Raw genomic sequence first — 20,149 nt, 5'->3', positions numbered from 1 at the left:
TGACATGAGCTTTGTTGGTGTGGAAGACCTAAGTGTAGGCGATGCAGCACTTTTCATTTTTATCTGCCAGTGCAATTACCAGTTCCTGAAGGTTGTGGGTCAGCTTGCTGATTTGTGCTTAGTGTAACAATAAGGTCACCGGCCAAATAATCTTCCCCAACTAATTGGGGAGGTGGTCAGTCTCTATGGGCCTCCCTGTTCCGCTAGTCTAATTTAATGTTGTTATTGCCATGGGAATTTCAACTTGCTGCATGGGCAGTCTACTCCATGCTAATTAAAGTTCCCTTCACTGATTGTCACAGCTGTCGGTGCTGATTAAACTTCCCATTCATTTAAGCAAGACAGCAGTGACTACATCCATGCCAGAAACCATTCCTTTGAAGTGACAATCTGAATTCATCAGACTTTATCACACTAGTCTACGCAAGCGCTTCAGTTGCTGAGAAACTATTAATACAACATCCCTTCCCCCACACCCAGCCTCTCATTGCATTTAATGCAATTTGTCATTTTCTGCCTCAAAATACCCCTCTGCACCCCTGGCCCTAGTGCTGTAGCTTTTTCTAAATAAGCTCTGTGATGGATTAAGCTACAGAGGATAGAAATGCTTCCTCTCTCTGGCTCAGACTACTGCTGCTGAAGAAGGGAGGTCTGTTCATGTTTGGGACAATGCAAATTTGGACTCAACAGACACCACTGCTGACATTGGATTTGCAAGGTAGTGCATATGGGCTGCGCTGCTCATTGCAGCCAGTGCAAGGATCAGTCATGCCTCAGCTTTGAAGCAGGCAGAATGTTCAAGGGAATGGTCTTTACAAGGGCCACCAGCACGGCTCTCTCCAGCAACGAAACTTATATTGGATGTTCCAACCCCTAGTGAGAGAGTACCCTGTTATGAGTTGGCCTGTGCTTTGTCTAGTCTGCTTTAAATGTTCCTGGGGAAAGTGGTCACTTAAATATTGAACATGTAGAATCCTAATTAAGGGTTGTACAAGTCTTGGTCTTGTCGCTACCTGAACCTGCTACAAGGTAGAGATTTCCTCCCCTCACTCACCAGTAATTATAAAAATGTTATCTCCATACTTTCAGTTTTTAAGGTTAAAATGTCAGAAAACTTCTGTGAATCTCATTATTCTTTACACTCAGTTTAAATCCTCTTCTTATGTGACTGTCTTTCCTAAGTACATTGACATCAGAATAATCTGTCCTCCTCTTCGCTGATTTCAGCTCTAGGCTGCGATCACAAGTGTGGCATTCCCAAAATACCTTCTTATATAGCTAGAACCCCTTTCCTGCAGTATAGCTGACAACTCTTTCCAGAGCTCATCTGTTCTGCTCCTGCTTTAGGCAGGAACTTGAGACTGATGCAGGCACAAAATAATTTTAACTACTAAGATGTAAACCTCATGTCTCATTTTAAATACTGTAATTACTCCTTAAAACGAGATTGTTATCAGCAGTGTCGTGGGCCTGATGAATAGATTTAGCTTTTCCCGTGTGTGATGGAAACCAGTTATTCCCAAACTAGTTACTGGATGCTTTAAATATTTACCTGTGTCAAAAAGGCTCAATCCAGATTTCCACGAGTCTGTTTCCATTGCTTTCAAACATGAAAGAGAAGAAAAATTATTACTTAAATTAATGGAATTACTGGCGATTACAAATTTCTGACTCAGTTTAGAAAGGTCAGTTCATACAGTGAATTATTACTAACAATGAGGAGCTTAAGGAAATCAGTAAACCTGGAAACCTTTATGTACACACTTCAAGCCATATTTAGGAGCACCGTATCACTGCCTTCAAAGCACTAATCTTTTTTATGATTTTAAATATGTCTCTTTAGATCTTTTGGATGTGTTCCTCTAAATTGCATTGATACTGCAAGAGCTTTTTTTTCTTTATTATTTTCCCCCACTTGATGACACCCATAAAAATAAAGAGTTGACTTTTAAAATACTCCAAGGCTGGTCTTTAAAGAAAAAAAACCTAAGACACCACCACCACAGCTCTTCAATATAATTGTCTTGAAAAAAATTCTGGGCTGAGTGAATAAGGGATTTCAAGAGAGTTAATGTGCCTTGTGAAGCGCTTGGAAGAGCTGGGACCTTCTGAAGAATGTGAAGCGAGAAGCTGCGCAGGCAATTGGTGTGTCGGGGAGGTTGTTCTTCCAGCACACCCTTTTGCTAGCCTGAGCTGCTGAGGGGACGTTCCTCAACAGCCCGGCCAAACCCGCAGAACTGATCGCTGCTGTTTGCAGAGCAGCGTGCGGGTGCTTGGTAGGATCAAGATAAACTCTCCTTTCCAAGAAAGCAAGGACTTGTTCAGGAATTTCCCTTTGATTATTAGAAAAATCGGCTGCTTGCAAGCAAGACATCTGAACTGCCAAAACCTGGGCTGAAAAAAGATCAGGACTCGTTGAGAATATGGCAAGTATGTGTTTGTGCGTTTATTTCTTCTTGTTCTGTGATGAAGAAAACAGTGTCATTCATGATGGGAAATTTGTGCTTTGTAATCACCTTTGGGGTGACCTTAAGGTGCCTTAAGCAATTAGGTGGGGTCAAACTGATGTAAACAAGACTCAGCACTATGTTGCCCTGCTTCTTTGGCAAAATTCGGCTAGCCTGAGGATTAGCCAGCACATCTCTTGGTCCAGACATTAGGGGTCTGAGCATGCTGGGGCCCTGGGAAGTTGTTGGTGGCCTTGCAGAGCACCCACTGAAGGCGCTGCTGCTTGCTGGTGAAGGATGGTGAATTGTGAATTGTGCAGCCAGGGAGGAAGGGAAGTACGGGTGAAGTTTTACCCTCAGTATTAAAGGCGACCTCTATGGTCACAGTCAGCCTGGAGGCTCCTGGGAACGGGAACAGGAACAGAAGACTTAGCTCGATCGAAAACCTGATAGGCTGCACAGAGCTGTTTTTTGTTTCTTGTTTTGACTAACAAATAAGGAAAATTGCAAACATTGTGGTAGATGTTAATTCCCACGGCCTGAAACAACAGCTCACCAGTTACTGAGCTGTGCCTTTATGCCTTTTGCATTCAGGAAGCTGCTAGTTGACATTCAGTGCAGGAGGCTTGCCCTGGTCCTCCTCCAGGACATGTGAAAAGATCGGCGGTACTGCTTGAGGGCTAATTTGGGGTTGCTAAAACTATCAGAGAGAGCAGAAAATCTGCTGCTAGCAATCGTACTCACCCAGGTGGGCTGGAGAGCCGGCAGCCCTCCGGAAGGCAGCAACAGGCTCTTGACGCTGAATACCTGCGTGATCTGACAAAGAGGCAAGAGGTTACATGCTAGCAGACAAGGAGAGAGACGCACAATCACGAGGGATGTGGTGGCCCCCAACTATCTTTCTGCACATGTTTTCAAACCAAATGGAAAAGGAAGATGGAAAGTATGGATTTAAAAAAAAAAAAAAAAAAAGAATTTAAAAGCTGAAAGAGTTTGGCAAAAGCTGAAGAGTTTAAATGTTAGTAGGTGCTGCACATTGCAGCTATTCACTGGTGCACTAGAACAACTGGTAGTGGGTCCTGAGATGCTGATCGTGTTCAGGGCCTGGAGACTGAATATCCGTCTCCTTGCAGGGTCAGGCCTTCATCCCCGAACTAATGCAGACACAAAGTTCCCCTCTCGTTTTGCAACAGTAAATGTTATAAAAGACCTTTATAAATGGTTTTAGAATACTGTGTTGAGAACAATTCTAAGTTTAATTATCCTTGTTTAATTGTTTTCCTAAAAGTTACGTAATTGTCATGCAACAACCAGTGTAATATCTGCTTTCACTGCACCATGCTACGAATGTGATTTGGAGTGAAGAACAGTGCATTACGGCATGATTTGGTAGATGTGAGTGGTGGAACTAGCTACAGGGAGCAATTAGAGAAGGAATTACCTGTATTGGGTCGTAAAATATTCCTGTTACTTGCAGAGGTGGATGTCCCCCTGAATGCTTTAAAAATATTATATTGGTTAGTACATGGAACTTAAATGCAAGGTTTCCTAGTATTCTAGGAATCCAAGTCTATTATTAATTTAAGACATACCTGTATTCTGTCCTCTTCCTTGTGCTGCCTGAACCTGTCCTGAGTAGACATCAAAATGGAAAAGTGTGATTTATACCACGTTTGGTTCAGGACTACTGCTACCTGGCTTTTTCACTGAGTCTCATTTTATAGCTGTCAGAGTTAATGGTTCATGTATAGAGACTTTTCATTAATATACTTTCTCAGATGTTAAAAGGTATATTTTGAGCCCATGTAAAAAAGGATTGTCTTGCTCTCTCTGTCATATAGGTTAACCTAGTTAACGATCCCTTCAGTTAGAAATATTACTTGTACAGGTCTCTTGTCGCATTTTAAAGGTGTGTAGTTACTGTGATTTGCTTTTCCTTAAACTCCCCTTCTCTCACGCTGGTTATCAAAGTTTTATTTCTGTTGCAGTAGCAGCCAGTTGTGCTGGTTGTGTGAGGAAGGCTGAATAAAGTTCCAAACCCAAAACAGCCCCCCACACCAGATTCTACCCTTTCTGCAGAGAGTGACTGGATACAATCAAGCAGGCAGACTGTAAATAATGAGACAATGACAAAAATTATGTGGGAGAATTCATGTGTCTGAAATGTCTTCACCACTGTCTACACAAAATGCTTTTTTTAAGGTGACTGGGTTATTAAATTCCCATTGTTCAAAAATACTAAAGGTTCAAAGCATTTGCAGATGAAAACCACATCTTTAATCATGCCTTTCATTTCATTAATTATTTTAAGAAGCTTGTTAACAAACTTATCCTTTAACAAGCCTTTATTCATTAGTTTTCCCAGAAAGATTAATTCCAAAGCCTGGTGAAATCAGTGGGAATGTCCTATCTGACTCTTGTGAATGCTGAACAGGGGCCAGTGAGATATTTCTATCAGTAAGGTATCATAAATGAGACCATTTGGAATGGTTGTCTCCGAAAACAGGATTTGCTGCTCTTTGGGAACTTGATACTGCAAAATCAGGTGACAGCAGATAGCTCGTGTTTGACCCAGACTCGAACCTTCACAGACCACTGGAAGCCTTTTGATGGCATTTCTAGGAGCTGTTGTGAGAGACCTTGTAAACTCCAAAAAGATGCTAAAAAGATCCTGTTTAAGGAAACAGGCTCATCTGCCAAAACTGGCAAGGCTTTTAAACCCTGTCAGCTTGTAGCTCTGGCTCCGGATGGACCACAGCTAGCCCAGGCTGAGTTTTTGGGCTGTGGAGGAAAATGTCTGTGCAGCAGTGTTATATGGAGCTGTGCAGGGCGTGCTTTCCACACAGGACACTGGAACGTGCCAAAGAGGTGGAAGAAAATTAACTCTGTGCTTGAGAGCTCGCCTTGTTTTGGGTTTGCCACAACTGAGCCTGAACGTGTATGTACCACTCTTTACAAGGTCACTAGAAAGGGAGTACAAGAGGGTAAGAGAGAAATGTGCTCAGTATCAGAAGTATTTTATGTCACTTTTGAAATGAATGAACCCTACCCTCCACACCCATGTTAGCCATGGTTTTGTTTTGTTAGTGGTTTTCTCTTTAAGCTCCTTTTGACTGTGCTGGCCTCGGGGCTGCTCCCTCTTGCTGTACAAGAGGTAACAGAGGTGTGTTACCACTGTCCCAGCAGTAAGCTGGTGTCTGCCATGCTTTTGCTGGCTGGGGCAAGCACAGTGGTGGTAGAGGGGAAAAGGTTGGAACTGCACTTCCATGGTCTGCAAGGCTTGTTCTTCCTTCAAATCTGATGTGGCAGCGAGCCTGCAGCACGTGAATGTGTGTTCATTAAAGCAGAGCTCTGTGCAAGCTGGAGGCTGAGGCAGGGCTAGGAGAAGTCTGTAATAAACTGGGGATGGACAGTCACCAGGTAAATCCCAAGAGCCAACTCAGATATGAAAGCAGTGGAGTAGAGAAACCTTGATTGGGAGCAAGTCCTGTAGTGAGCGTGTAGAGGCGTGGAGACAGTAAAGGATGGGGACAGCGGAGAGAAATGCAATTCGGAGTGGCCCTTGCAAATGATGGTAACTGATTTGAGCAACTACTCTGTGCACGAAACATGCCTGGCCTTCTGCGACTTGGTCAGCACTTTTGATGGGCTAAGTAGCCAGGGCTGACTTGCCGGGGGAAGGCAGTATCCAAAAATAAATGCTAGCTGTTCTCCCTAGTGTGAGGATGGAGCCCTTACCCATTGCTTCCTGAAGGCATGAGCCCCGGTGGTGTGGCACTGCTGGAGGAGAGTTTTCAATGCTTTCTCTAGCACTTACACACTACCGTTGTCTCCCCAGCCTTTTTTTTTTTCTCCACATTTTTTCCTTTTTACTATTATAGTACGTTGCAGCTGGGGATGAAAGAGTGTACGGTGGTAGGCAGCGCCCAGCTGAGAGTTCCTGTCTGAAAAGAGCTGCAATCATTGATTGAATTGAGTGGGCAGAGAGTGTAGGGTAGCGCCTTGCCTGAGGATGCCCAGGCACTCACTGCCTGATGCTTGGTTACCAGCTCGGTGCCTCAGCATGGCACTGAGGATCATGACATGGCTTACAATGGCAGTGATCATGGAAGCACTGGATTTACTCCGAATCCTCATCTAGGATCCAAGCAGCTGTGCAAGAAAGGATTACTTGAAGAGCTGGGATGGTGGAGGGCAAGTGAGTTCGTGGCTCTTGGGAGTGTACTTGATTAACTGCTGTTGGAAAGAGGCAAAAGCCATCAAAACATGTACTGGTAAGTGGCAGAGCAGGACAGAGTTTGCATCCACTTTCAAATCCTGTTGCCATTGCCGCTTCCCCCTCAGGACTGTCCTTCACCGCACACTGAACTGGTGAAGTGCTGCACTTGCTAGTAGGGCATAGGAGTAACTGTCAAATGTCATGCTTGTTGCATCGGGGGGGGTTCATTAAGCAGTTTTGCCACGTCAAGTCTTTAAAGCAGGAGTTCTGCAATGGAGCAGATTTTTTCTGTTTCCGTGTCTTTGACAAACAGAAGATAAAGGGGGAAGAACAGCAAGAGCTAGGACAGAGGAGTTTTGCCCCTGCTGTAATGCCCTAATCTGCAAGTCCTGCTTTTCTTTTGCTGCTGGGAACATTTGCCAGTACCGGTGGCTGGAAATGGAAAAGTCTGAGCTAACAGGAGCCATGGCTGTGCTCATTCTGACTGTGCTCTATTTCAAAGCTATTTACTTTTGAGGTGTCTTTTGCAGGCAGCCTACCAATGCCTTGTGAGAGGTGGATCTGTGAGTCCCTGTGAGCCAGGACGGATGGGAGAACGTTTGGTTTTGTCCAGTCAAGCCGAACTCTGGTTAAGACCAACGGCATCATCAGAAACTCTGGCCTGAGTAATTGGAGGCAGTCCTAAAGGCTCCTGAGACAAACTGATAAACTGCTTTGTGTATGGTCATTGCTTCAAAACTGTATTTGTACTTTCTGTGGGGTTTTTAGCTAGTTCTTCTCTTTCAGAATCAAGAAGACATCAAGAGAATTCAGGAAGCCAGATACTAAGTACAGACATCTTGGACATGGTCCTAGAAATGAAGTCCATGAAATCAGAAGTAGTTCTCCACCACCCGCTCAGCTCACAATAACCTGTTCCTAAGTCTGATGACTTTAATCTTTTGAGAGTTAATTTATGTTTAGAACATCAGTAAAGAAAATTCTGAAGAAAGATGGATCCAAATTGCAATGAAGTGACTGCTGAAAGCCTTGAAAAAGTGAGTGCTTTTTGTATTTTTACACACACACACCCTTTTTTTTTGGCTAAATGTTTTGTCTTATGAAAGACAAATACAACCTTCCCACTGATTTCAGTGTTGCCAGAACTTTACCCTCCACATGCATCTCACTGACTGGGGAACCTTTTGAGGGTTTTCTAATTGCTAGTAAAGAAGATAATGTCATCTTCTGTGCTCAGCCTGTGGGAATAGGAAATAGAAAAGAAAGCAACAAGCAGGGCCAGGTTTACAGGCACATTAGGTACCAAATGATGCAGATTCCCACTGAATTTAAACCCCTTTGAATTGTGTTGGCACTTCTGTAGGTCCTGCCATTATGCGCCCTGTAAACCCTGCACTTCTGACTCAGTAATATTAACCCTTCCAGCTGTTGCCCTTATTCTGGGCTCATGGCTAAATATGACTTAATGATGCTTTCCTTCAAGACCTGAGTTGCCCAAAAAATACCTGCCTTGCCATGTGCTTGGCTCTGAATTATTTGGCAACAGGGACAGCTGCAGTTCTGTATGTGAGAACAAAGGTGAGCTCAAGGCACTCAGAAATAGCAACAGAGCATAAAAACTAATGAAGGCCCGGCTCCCTTTTCACTCAAAAGCGGTCATATCCCCATGGCCAGAAACTTGCAAACATTTGAAAATATTCTCTTTTACTTGACCACACGGCTAAGCAATTACACATTGTAGAGGAGAACACCTCTAAATACTTGCATTGCAGGCTGTGGGCTGGAACGGGAGTGAGCTTCTGGACTGAGATGCAGAGCTCTGAGCCGTTACCACTCTGCTGGCAATAACACGAGTGGCATGCCAGGAATAACATCACACTTATGCCAGGCTCAGAACCACAGCCTGAGGTTTTTGGAAAAGCATTTGTTTAATGTAAGTCGGCATTTCAGAGCTCTCATCACTAAGCTTAAATGGCAGTACAGCCCTCTGCATCATTTGTCTTACAACAAATCTCCCTTGGAGAGCATAAGACAGAAGGAAGCAATAGGAAAACATGATTCAAACAGCACAAGCTTTGTCTCAAGTGTTGTGAGACCCAGCATTTATCAAGGCTGAAATGCGCAGATATATTCACTAGAAAGGTTTCCCTGGAGCTGTGGGTGATCAACATCTCTGACATTCAGGCCAGGCATCTGTTTTTCAGTTTAAATCCAGATTTGGATTCAGTCATGGAGTTTGCTGAGGCTTGAAAGGTTATTGAATCATTTCTGCCTTAAAATACACTGTACTGTGTGCCTTGTGGCATACTTACTTCACCATACTTACTTGATGCTGCAGCTACCACAGATGAGTATGCTGGGTGGATACTGCTAGAACCTAAAAATAAGAGATTTTAATTTTCAGCTATTGAACCAAAAACCCCCAATGTTAATGAATAAGAGTAAATGGAGAAGGAAAGATTAAAAAAATCCAGGTGTTCAAAAATTGTAAGAACTGCTTCAGTGTTTAATCTTTAAAATCCCAAAGCCATTACAAAAAAATATGTTACAACTTTCACTTATTGAAAGTTATCAAAAAATTAATTCTAAAATGCAATGCCTCTTGTCCTATTTGTTGAACTCTCAGTCCAGACATGTGGATCAAAGAACTATTTGTGGATTCTTATACCTGAAAATCGTGACAGCATTTAGGGTTGGAGAGCTTTTACTCCCACATGAATCAATTTATATGCCAGTATATTATATATAAAGATAAAGACCAGCCATAGTTTCACTGCAGATGAACTCTCATCTCGGAAAATCTTCACATGTTTGTGTTTGTGAGATACACTAATTTTTTATGTGTCTTGAAGGCACAACTCTAACTCCAGCCCGTCTGCTAGAATCAATTTTTTAATCCACTCCAAATATTTCTACACTGAACTGCTGAATTTCACAATCCATTAAATCATGGTATATTCAGCTGCATGTCTTGCTCCTTACGTTTTATGAAGGCTGTAGGTCGGGAGGAAAGCAATGCAGACATACATGTTACTGACCTATATCTCTGACCCTGTGCAGTCCAGGTCTAGTCTTCGCTGCAGAAGCAACTGTTGTGGTTCTGGTTGTTGTAGGTGTTGTGGTTGGCTTTGGCGTTGTGGTGGAAGGGTCTGTCGTCGTGGTTGTTGGGGTTGGGGTTGTGGTGGCCATTTGTGTAGCTGGTGTCGGTGCTGGAGATGTCTGATACTCTTTGCGGACTGTGTCCCCTGTAGGAACATTGACATGATCACTGCAGCTGGGTGTGTGACCCACACGGAAGCACATCATTAACAGTGCTCAGTGTTTAAGGCTGCCCAGACACTGATGTTCTCAGGATGTCTGCAAGCATCCTCATCTGTGGAGCCATTAGTGCCTTCGTTGCTGTGTGGCTGTGTAGCACAGGTGCCTGTGTGACACAGTATTAGCTCTCCGGAGGGTGCTTGCAGCAGCCTGTTGCAGCCTTAGTGATTCCCCTAGACTTTTCTGCTTTGGCCAGGAACACCTATCAACCTGACAGATGTCTCAGACCTCTGAGACATGGTTCAACCAGCCAGTTGCAGTTTCTGTTTTGCCATCATCTTTTCTCAGTGTAATTAAGTAGCTAGAAAGCCCATATAAACAGAAATTGACTGACATCTGGTAATAAAAGATGATCATTCTGAGTCACAGACCAGAATAAAACATGCATTGCCCACCACAGCACTGAAATGCTTTTGGCAGAAAGACAACTTTTAGGTAAATGTGATTCAGGGAGCTGGCCAGAGCCAGAGAAGGGAGTGCAGGTAGGGTCAGAGCCCTGGCTTTGGCTGAGGGAACCTGGGGAGAGCACCACCTGGGAGGTACTTTTTTCATCTAACTTTGACTCATCTCACAGTTGCTTCTACTTTTAAAATATATCATCTGTTGTGAGAACAGAGACAATTCTAGTTGCAAATTTACATCTAAATATCCTTATACAAAATCGTTAACATGCTTGCAGTTCTTTCAAGTCATCGTCTCAAAAAAGGTACTTCACCGTCATTTTCTCCATCTATCTACAAAACACTGCCCTAAAACATACTCCATGTTCGCCTCAGTCTTGTTCCTCTCCTCCCTGACCACAGCCCTAGGGATGGCCTGACACACTGTGTACACTGAAAGGGAATGGTCTATTCACTGCTGCACAACACAGGCTTGTGTTTTGTTGCTGGATGTTTTCCTTTTGGAAAGCATCATCATGAAACTGTCTGGTGGATTAATTACCACCTAATGCTAGGCAGTGAAGAAGTCAGATCTCAGACAGTTTTAATGGGATAATGCTGAAAGAGAGCTCAGAAGAAAAACAAAACAGCTCAGCTGAAAAAAATCAGTATGAATGGCTCGCTCTGGGTTGAGCGGTGCCCTGCTCCACGCTGCTGCACTAAAAGAAAGGAGGCAGAGGGCACAGTGAGTCTTCCCCTGCAATGTGGTGCTGCTGGAACGGGGAGCAGGCACATCGGCCAGCTTTATACCCTAGGCTGCAAAGAGCAGAGCTTCCTTGCTGGGAGCTAACAGCATTAGGAGAAACCCCAAGGAAGCAGCATAGTAAGAGGAGAGAAAAGATGTTGCCTTGGCACATGTTGACTGGGTTTCTGGTGGAGCCTTTAACACAAGAGGAGGGCTTTTGAGAGCTAGCGTTCCCAGTGCTCCTGTGGGCAGAGCGCCCATCTCCTTCACAATATCTTCAAAGAGTTTGCACGGCACATGCCCTGCATAGGAAATTGCCGAGAGCCGTAATGCAGGTCTTTGAAGTTCATGACACCTGAGCTCACCCAAAGCTCAGCCAGAAATTAAACTATGAGGCTGCCCTTTCTTCTCTGAATTGGCACATGCCCTTCAAGCACTGTTGCAGGCACTCACATAATGGGGTTGGTTTAGTGGGAAAGAGGCTGTAGAGAGGCGGCTGGATGGGGGAGGTAAAGCTGTGTGCTACCAGTGTCAAACTGCCTCCCATAAGTATCTGCAGGCAGTTTAGACTGGGACGGATAAAAGAGCACAGAGATCCCAACCCATACCTTGTTCTGATGCTTTTTCTGGTGCGTTAGCGGTATCTGCACTCCTCAAAGCTTTTAGGTCTTGTTCTGGCTTTTTAGACTCTTGAGAAAAATCAAGCACATTAGGAAAGGCAGCTTTGGAAGAAAATAATTTAAAGTCTCCTTTTTTAGAAATTATCCTTCCCCAGAGGAAGGCATCCTATTCACCTGGTATTAGGTAGGTCAGTCAGTCTAACCAGAGCTTTCTCACCAAGTGAGGAAAAAGCGATGGCTGGGTGCCTCTATAAAGCATACTCCCACTCTGTTTTTAGTACCAAATTTAGGTATTTTTACTGCCCTGCTAATGTCAATAGAATTTCTGAAGTAAGCAATAAATAAGAGGTTTTACCACTAATAAATCAATACTGATAAGATTAATGCATCATGTTGTTGAATTTTCCTCTGAGCAGCAGCGTGTCCTGAGAATCAGGGTCATGGTGTGTATAGGGTGTGTGGGGAATACCAGCTAACATGCAATATTTCAGTCGCTAATTCACATTCAGATGTAGTTCTTTCTTGCCTGACTTTGTCAGATCATCATGGGGCCACATCCTGAATGCCACGGACTGGCTTAGGAGGAAAAGGGAGGGGGTTTTTTTGGTCCTTTTTTTTTTTTCTTCTAAGACCCAAAGTCGTCAAAGTACTTGGAACATTTATTACAGTGCATTTACGGCTACCCTGCAACAGAATCTGCCCCTGCTTTTATGTGTGAATGAGCACTGGAGGATTTTGATCTTCCATTTTTTTTCCTCTTCTCTAGCTATTTTGGCAGTGTGGACCTATTTGAGAAATTACTCCAGGGTTAATGCTTTCCTAAAAATTTGTATGATTTTTTTAAAACAACATATTTTGCTTGGTTTTACCAGCTGTGAATAGTTAACAATTTTGGGAAGGTTTTTCTTGCTGTGGCCAGCATTTGGGAAGCACTGTAAACACCAGCAGCATTTAAAGAAATGTCAGGCACTATGAATATCTAGTGTCCCAGCGATGAGGACCAAAACTGCATCTCTGACAGCTGATCAGATGTGAAGCAGCATTTTTCACTAATCTGGTAGAAAGTGAGTGTAATCCTCGAAGGACTGCCTTTACTTCCTACAGGCAATGAGTTTAAGTATCCAAGTGCACAATGTGGTCTCTATAATTTAAATGAGAAGAAAAAGGTAGCTTTTTTAAAATTAAAAAAGGAGTAGGAATCATCTGTCACAAGATGGCCCCAGCACTATATTACAGAGGGTTTTATCTTAAGAACAAGCTGTTTCCAACAGAGTACAGCTGAGGTGGCAGGGCTAAGGGGGGCTGATGGGGGTCAAGTGCGTCTTTGGGAAGATGGACTGTGACCATCAGATCTCTTTGCTATGTGTGGGACAGGGCTGGGCAAAGCAAGGCGGTGGCATCCCTCAGGCACTGCGTTTGATGTAACAGTTATTGTTTGCTCCTTTGATCCTCCTGGGTTTTCTCTGCATGAATACAGTCTTTGTTGCTAAGGTCCTAGAGTTGTAATTCACACTGATTCAGGAACAAAGTGAAGGAAGCCACTTGTGTCTTTGGTTTGCTGCAGGAACAGGCTCAGTATTTTGTTTGCGTGACTGAGTTGTGACTTAATGATGCTCCCCACTTCTACACCGATTCTCACATAATGTGGGTTTTAGCACTGGTGGAAGAAATTGCTGCTTGCAGCCTGTTGAGCTCTACCTTGGCTGTGATTGTCCCTGGTCCGGTGTGAGGCATTTGGGCTGATACTTCAAGCGTGGGTACATTTGGGAATGGTGAGATGTGGCTTTAGTAAACAAGATTTCTAAGGTATTGCCTCCCTTTTAACAGCACATGATATCTGGGTCAGCAATTTCTGTGTGCCTGGTCAAGATATATATGATTCTGTATCTATTTGTAAATGCAGAGATACTGCAAACTAAAGGCATGGCTTTGAGTGATGTATATCCAGTCTGAAAAACTACAGCTTTCAGATTTAAATTTACCTTTGTGCAAGTAAAAGCCTAAAGATGAGGAAAGCTCTGTACCTTGCTTCCAAGGACCAAACAATAATATACAGGAGAAGAGCAGGATTCCAAGTAACCTCTGTGTGGCCTTGGATGGATGCACCCACTGACAGGCAGTTGAGTTCAGGGAGAAGATACAGCACATTTTGTTAGACCACATTTTACGGATAAGCTCAGGAAGGCTCAGGCTAAGCAATCAGCGAAAGAGCTGTGTTAGACAAGTGTGTAGCAGTATAAGACATTCATTTTTTTTTCATTCACACCCCCAAGGAAGAGTCTGAACATTACACAGTTGTTACAGGGGGCACAAACAAGTGTCATTTCAGTGACAGAGGCGCTTCATGTGCACTTGAATATCAACTACCACCTGGTGTGAGACTTGATGGAAAACCTCTGAAAACTGAATTATTTAAACTGAGTTGAGTCTCACAGAGTAGGATGCTGACCGAAATGGCTATACAGAGTAGTTCCTTATTGTGTCATCCTTAGATAAAGCTGCTGTGCATTGCTATCTGTGTCATTATGATCATACTACTATTTATTATTATATTCTCAACACTGAATATCCCAACAGATAACATGAGTAACATTAGTAGAATGTCGACATGTATAACTTCAAATGCTTTCACATAATCAGTACAACATCGTACTAACAGATTTAAAGCAAGGGGGAAACAACTTGGAAACAGAAGTCTGTGAAAATTGGTATGACCAAAAAATAGAAATTGTCTGGGATAATTTCCATATGCTTAATGTAAAAAAATACCACAAGGGATATGCATGAGATACTAAGGGATGCGTGAACTGCTGACTGAATAATTATATCTTTGTATTACACAACTAAGAAGTTACAACAGATAGTTGTGAACGGATGTAAAGGAAAGTCAGTCACTGTTACTTGCCTGATTTAACAGCTGTGCTTTTTGAAGAAGAATATTCAAGAGCTGATGGATATGTCACACCTCTTCTTGGCTTGCCCTCTAAAAAAAAATCATTAGAAAGCATCACAAAATATTCTAAGTTTTCTTGCAATAAAATTCTCATCTAACATATGTGTTCAGAATCAGACTCCACTTCCTTGCTGCCCAATTGATTTTCTTGAAGGTTTCTTTTGTCTGATGGCAGAATCTCAAAACCATGCCTCTAAAAATACCAATGCCTAAATCCAGCATTATTAAAAAAAGTTAGAAAGCATGAAAACACAGTCCTGGGAAGGATTTGAAGCAGTCAGTCAGTTCATTTCTTTACTCTCAAATGGTGTTAAGCATAAGGAGACCATTTCTGAAGGACATCCGCATAACCTGTACTTAAATCCCCAGCTTCCCTGGCTACCCTTTTCCAGTGCCTGACTATGCAGTTGACTTAGAAAGTATGTTTGATGTGGGATTCATTTCATCACGCACGCAGCATTCTTCACTGACCTCACTTTTGCAAGATGCCATTTCTGGCAACAGTCTTTTGCAGTAATAACAGTGAAAGTGGGCTGTGCTTGTGTGGGGGAACATATGGTACCTATATTTAAATCTAAAATGAAGGTCCTGTCTTAAAACAATGAGGTACGTTTCCCAGTTACGATTTGAACCACAAATGTTTTTAGTGCTACAGCAGATGCCATCTCTATTGGTACATGTGGCCATGCAATTCCATTTTGTGGGGCAGTTTTTATATTGCCATATGTCGCTGAATGAAAAGTGTTGCAGAGAAGCCCAGTGTAGGGAAGACTGCTCTGGCCTCTAGGAGTTGGTGGATGTAGGACTTCTGGGCCCTGGTGACTGTCTCTACAAGACGTTGTTCTGTGTTATGCATCTGGACCGCTTCAGGTGAGATCTACCTCCACCTCCTGCAAAACCTGTTGTGGTGGTGGTGCTAGGTTTGCTTTCCTTTATTCCCTAGGTGGGCTCTTTAAGAAGGTATATGTGGCACTGCGAGCATGTCGGTTGTGATCCTGGGCGATTAATCCAGATACCAAAAGCACTGAACAGAATTAGCTGCAACAGACAGCTGCTCCCGGCAACTGGGGGCTGTTTGTGATGGCACACAAAGGGTATATGCCGGAGAAACTGGTCCTCTATGTGCAGGGATGGCCATAGAGCTGGAGAGGCACTGTCCTTTGTCCCTTTTAATGTCTCTATCTCCTTTGTTTTACTCCTCTCTGAAATTTCATATGCCATTAAAAAACCCTAAATAAAGAAGTTAGAGTTACTAACAAGGCATTGATGTAAGGATCTATCCCATTTCTCATTTATAGTAGTATAAACTGAGAGCAGCTCCACTGAAGTCAGCACAGATTGGCCAAAGACCAGAGCTGGCAAGGTTGCATGCAAGGACAAGCTGGAAAGAGCTTCCTTCTTGCCCTTGGGTCTCTCACAGAAGCTGGCCTAAGAGAAGGGCAGCAGGTTTTTACATCGCCTTCCCCCTGAGCTAAAACTGAGATTGGGAGCCAAGCAGGATTATGGAGTTCTTCTGCCAATTGTAGTAGAAAGATGGACATGTTATGGGGTTGCAGATTATTTCTAAATGTATTTTTTTATCCCCAACAGAGGCAAAATTGTCTGATATGAGTGGTTGGTACATGGATGCAGCAACGGTGTATTAATCTGATCTTAATTTAGGATATTTCTGTGCTAATCTGATCTCTAATGCACACCTGAAGCCTGCTGCTGTGCAAATTAACCGGTGTGGAGAAGCTGGCTGCTCCTGGTCTCTGGAGGTTTTGATCAGCAGCATTTTGCATCTCATATGTGACCAAGAGGTAGGTCTGAGGCCTGACCTGAATGTGGCCCTGCTCTCTGGAGCAATGGTAATATGTCTTTTTCACTGTCTGGAGAAAGTTACTTCTAGGTTGGAGTTTGCTTAACATACTTAAAAATGGATTTACATGTGGGCTGAAAACCTCAGCTTCTGGCCATTGAAGTACAAGCTATGGGGTGGCGGCTGCTCACCCTGTCACGCTTGTTTGTGACTAGCAAACCCAAAGGTTTAGGACTCTATTTTCTTAACCCACTAGCTGCAAAACTCCCACTAGGCTGAATGGAGTCATTCAACTGAGTGCCAAGGCATTTCGGTGCTTGAAAGCGAATACCAGCGTGTTTGCGTACCTCCTGGTGTGCTGGCTGCTTTAATCCCCCGGCACAGAACTCCTTCCCCACTGCCCCTAAATCAGCCACTTCATCGCATGCATCTCCTGAGGATTCTGCTTCTGTGCTTTTTTATGCAGATGCTCATTCACAATTTAAACATCACAAACTCTTGGTGACAATATCCTAACTAGGAATAAACTAGGCACGTTTCTAGGGTACCGTATTGTGTACGGGTCTGGTCTGTGAAAGGGAATTTGGCTGGAGAATAGGGGACTCCGTTCAAGCTCTAAAGCTGTCCTGAAATTAATGCCTTAGGTGACTTTGTATTTTTATTGGGGAATGCTTTATGCAGCTCTGTCTTTTTATGACTCGTAATTGTAATAAAAACCCCAACTCATCTCTTTTTGAGAGTGAGATCTGTCTGCATTCAGCCTCAGGCTGCTGAGATGAACAGCACAACCTTCCTGGGGTTTTAGTCTTGCAAATTTCTCTCTAAAATTCCATTTGTATTAGGTATAGTGACACTTTACTTCCTATTTATGGATTAAATATGATAGCATACATGTTATATATTATGTTAGATTTACTCTTGAGCTAGTTTATAAAATAAGTAGTTCCACTGACATCAGTGAGAGCACTCAGCATGTGTAAAATTAAGTGCATGAGGGACAAATCTCATCATACACGTACCCAGGTTTCTCATCATCTCCTTTTACATGTGCCTGTAACTTTCTCTGTCTTTTATAATGTCTCATTAATTAATAATAAAGATTTGCTACTATAAATCAAAAATTCCTACAGTTTTATGTGATAACAACTGAGCAGCTGCTGAGGTAAAAACCCCTTATTTCCCATTTATGTACTAGAATTACAATGTGCTGGTTGTTGGGGGAAAAACAACAACAAGTACAAGTAGCAATTGGGCTATTCCAGGAAATTCCTACTCATCCAAAATAAATCCTTCACATAATGTGGTGTACCCATGGCAGAATGCTGTAAAAAGTCCATCCAAATATATTAATGCAAACTGAAGATGACAGTTAGTTTTGGTCAGTTTCTGAGACCTCCTTTGCTGTCCACAAATTTTCACATGAAAAGAACGTTTCTTTATTTTTAGTGGCTGTTCAGTTGCTTGAGATTTTGAATTTTACAGGAGTGATATAGTTAACTAATGTCTATTGGTTGTACCTATCCTAAACCTCCAAAAGTGTGGACCAGCAAGAACTGACCTACTGTATGGATGCACCAAGAAGTTGGATTTAGAAATTGTATGTAAAGCAGTGTAAATTAGACTCTCCTTTCACACAAGTAGAATGAGTGCAAGTAGGTGTAAGACAATCTGAAGCTGATGCAAAGGGAATCTATTTAAAAAGAAATTAAAAAAATCTGTGAATTTTGTTGCTGAATGCAAGTGAGCTGCTGTATATACTGTGGGGAGAAAAAAGGAATGAGCATTAATTTAAGATGGCTTTCCCTGCACTGAGTAGATATCAAAACTGTTTGGCTTAGAATGGTGGGAAGAATTCATAACATACTTGGGATGCAACAATTGAATTGCTTGATATAGGGCTTGCATAAATACAGCTATAAGTGGCTTGAGTTGGGCTGACAGAAGTCAGACATTGCTTCAGAAGATGTGAGCTCGGATGCAGGCTGAGGATGCTTCAAATGGCCAATGGGGCCCGTTAGTTCCCTTAGCAGCACTACTTACCAGGGTGGAGAACCAAGAGCAATAGGAAGACCTCCCTGTTAGTACTGAGGCTCAAACTTTACTCATCAACAGCAGGAGTTAAGGTGCCCTCAGAGAGTCAATCCAGACCACCTGTCACCTCCTGCAGTGGGCTCAGACCCACACTGGGCTGAACTGAGCACAGCTCTTTAAAAAGAGAGGGCTGCTTTCCGCTCTCCCATTGCTGCCGGGCTGGTTGGGCAGTGGGGAGAGCCAGGGTGGGCTGGCGGCTCTGGCGCTCCACCACGGTACCTGACACAAGGAAGGACTCCCTCCAGCGTGGCAGTGACAGGGACCGGACCCCGTTGGAGAAGCTCCCGCGGTAACCGGAGTGGCCGGCAACCTTCTGGACGAGGATCTTCCCGCCTGCATTGTCGATTATACCACTGCAAGGGGAAAACATGGTGTCTGAAAGAAGAAATTCTGCCAAAACAACTTTGAAATTGTTCAACAATGCAAGAGGTATGAAACATTCACTTTTACCTTTAAACCAGGGGCTGTGGTGGAGCTGTGACTCTACTACTGAGTCTGCTGCTAAGAAATATATGTGCTTCTTCCACATAGAGAAGAGCCATTTGTTACAAAGTGCTGTCGGGATCTGTTTGCTCTTCCCACTGATCTACTGGTCCTGTGTTTAAGGTTGACCTAGTTGCACACAAGAACAAGCTACTGCCTTCGTTAAAATTCCTGCAGGCTTGATTGAATGGCTGAAGATACAGGGAGAGGTACTTAGAGGAGTTTTTGGACCAACCATGTGACAGAAATACAAATTTGAGGGAAACCTCCCAGTTGCTTGACTTTTTCTTCTGTAAAGAATTGTTTTCTTTGGGTTCCAGGATATGTTTCCTGCAAAATACTAAGCTTGGTTCTGACCTCAGCCTGGAGTAAACTGAACACAATATTGCTGGAAGCTGTAGAAAACCTGGCAGGCTTCATGTGTACATTAAGTGGAGTTTGACATATGAAGTAACAAGTATCTCGGGAGAAATGGAGGTATCAGTTATGCAGTTCCAGTGTATGCAGCCTGCTGCGGCATTGTTAGGAAAGCAGGCAAACCAGGAAGCGACCCTGGCTCTAGAGGGGTGGTAGGACTGGCAGTACAGGAAAATGAGTAATGGTGAAGAACATGTTAGAGCTGTAACTTTCTCTGATGATTGCAAGAAGCTGTCGGTAAAATAACTGTAAGGAAAGGAAATTCACTGTCTGTGGAAATGCAGCTCCTAAGCTCACAAAGCCAAACTCGGCTGGCTGGCAAACAAGGAAAACTGAAACCCTCACTGCAACAACGCAGGCAGCCAGCGTTTGAGCTACAGGGGAAATTGCAGTTCTGTCGGTATTTTGCAGCTTCCCTTTGGGACAAGCTCTGCGTGCAGAGACAAACAGTTTCCATTGTGCACTAGCATCTGAAGGGAGAATTTGTTGTTTGAAAGCCAGTCACCTGGCAGTCATCTCCCCGGCCAGGGGCAGAGCAGGCAGAGCTGCAGCCAGGAGGTGGCAGCCAACCTGTGTGCTGCGCCGTGCAGAGGTAAGGCATAAAGTCCCAAAGCCTCAGCTACTCAACTTTACACAAGACCCCAGCTGTTTTGCAGAACTGGAAGCACTGCAGGA

General features: G+C 43.4%; 1 protein-coding gene across 2 annotated transcripts in view; it reads right to left on the bottom strand.

Moving 5' to 3' along the window:
• Positions 1 to 20,149, bottom strand: part of VIT (vitrin) — a 53,154-nt gene that overhangs the window by 15,569 nt on the left and 17,436 nt on the right. Inside the window, exons 5-13 of one of the 2 annotated variants that reach the window (XM_027788637.2) lie at positions 18,794 to 18,927; positions 14,635 to 14,712; positions 11,718 to 11,798; positions 9,705 to 9,911; positions 8,993 to 9,043; positions 4,040 to 4,078; positions 3,889 to 3,945; positions 3,192 to 3,263; positions 1,553 to 1,600 (exon numbers count right to left, since the gene is read on the bottom strand). In XM_027788637.2, the coding sequence (XP_027644438.1) occupies positions 1,553 to 1,600; positions 3,192 to 3,263; positions 3,889 to 3,945; positions 4,040 to 4,078; positions 8,993 to 9,043; positions 9,705 to 9,911; positions 11,718 to 11,798; positions 14,635 to 14,712; positions 18,794 to 18,927 (767 nt within the window). The remainder of the gene's footprint in view (positions 1 to 1,552; positions 1,601 to 3,191; positions 3,264 to 3,888; positions 3,946 to 4,039; positions 4,079 to 8,992; positions 9,044 to 9,704; positions 9,912 to 11,717; positions 11,799 to 14,634; positions 14,713 to 18,793; positions 18,928 to 20,149) is intronic. The other variant, XM_055816037.1, reaches the window with a different exon arrangement.

This window comes from Falco peregrinus, chromosome 11 (genome assembly GCF_023634155.1).
Source record: "Falco peregrinus isolate bFalPer1 chromosome 11, bFalPer1.pri, whole genome shotgun sequence".
NCBI classification, from domain to species: Eukaryota; Metazoa; Chordata; class Aves; order Falconiformes; family Falconidae; genus Falco; species Falco peregrinus.
Note: the sequence above shows the minus strand (reverse complement) of the source record. Positions and strands in the feature narration are given on the sequence as shown.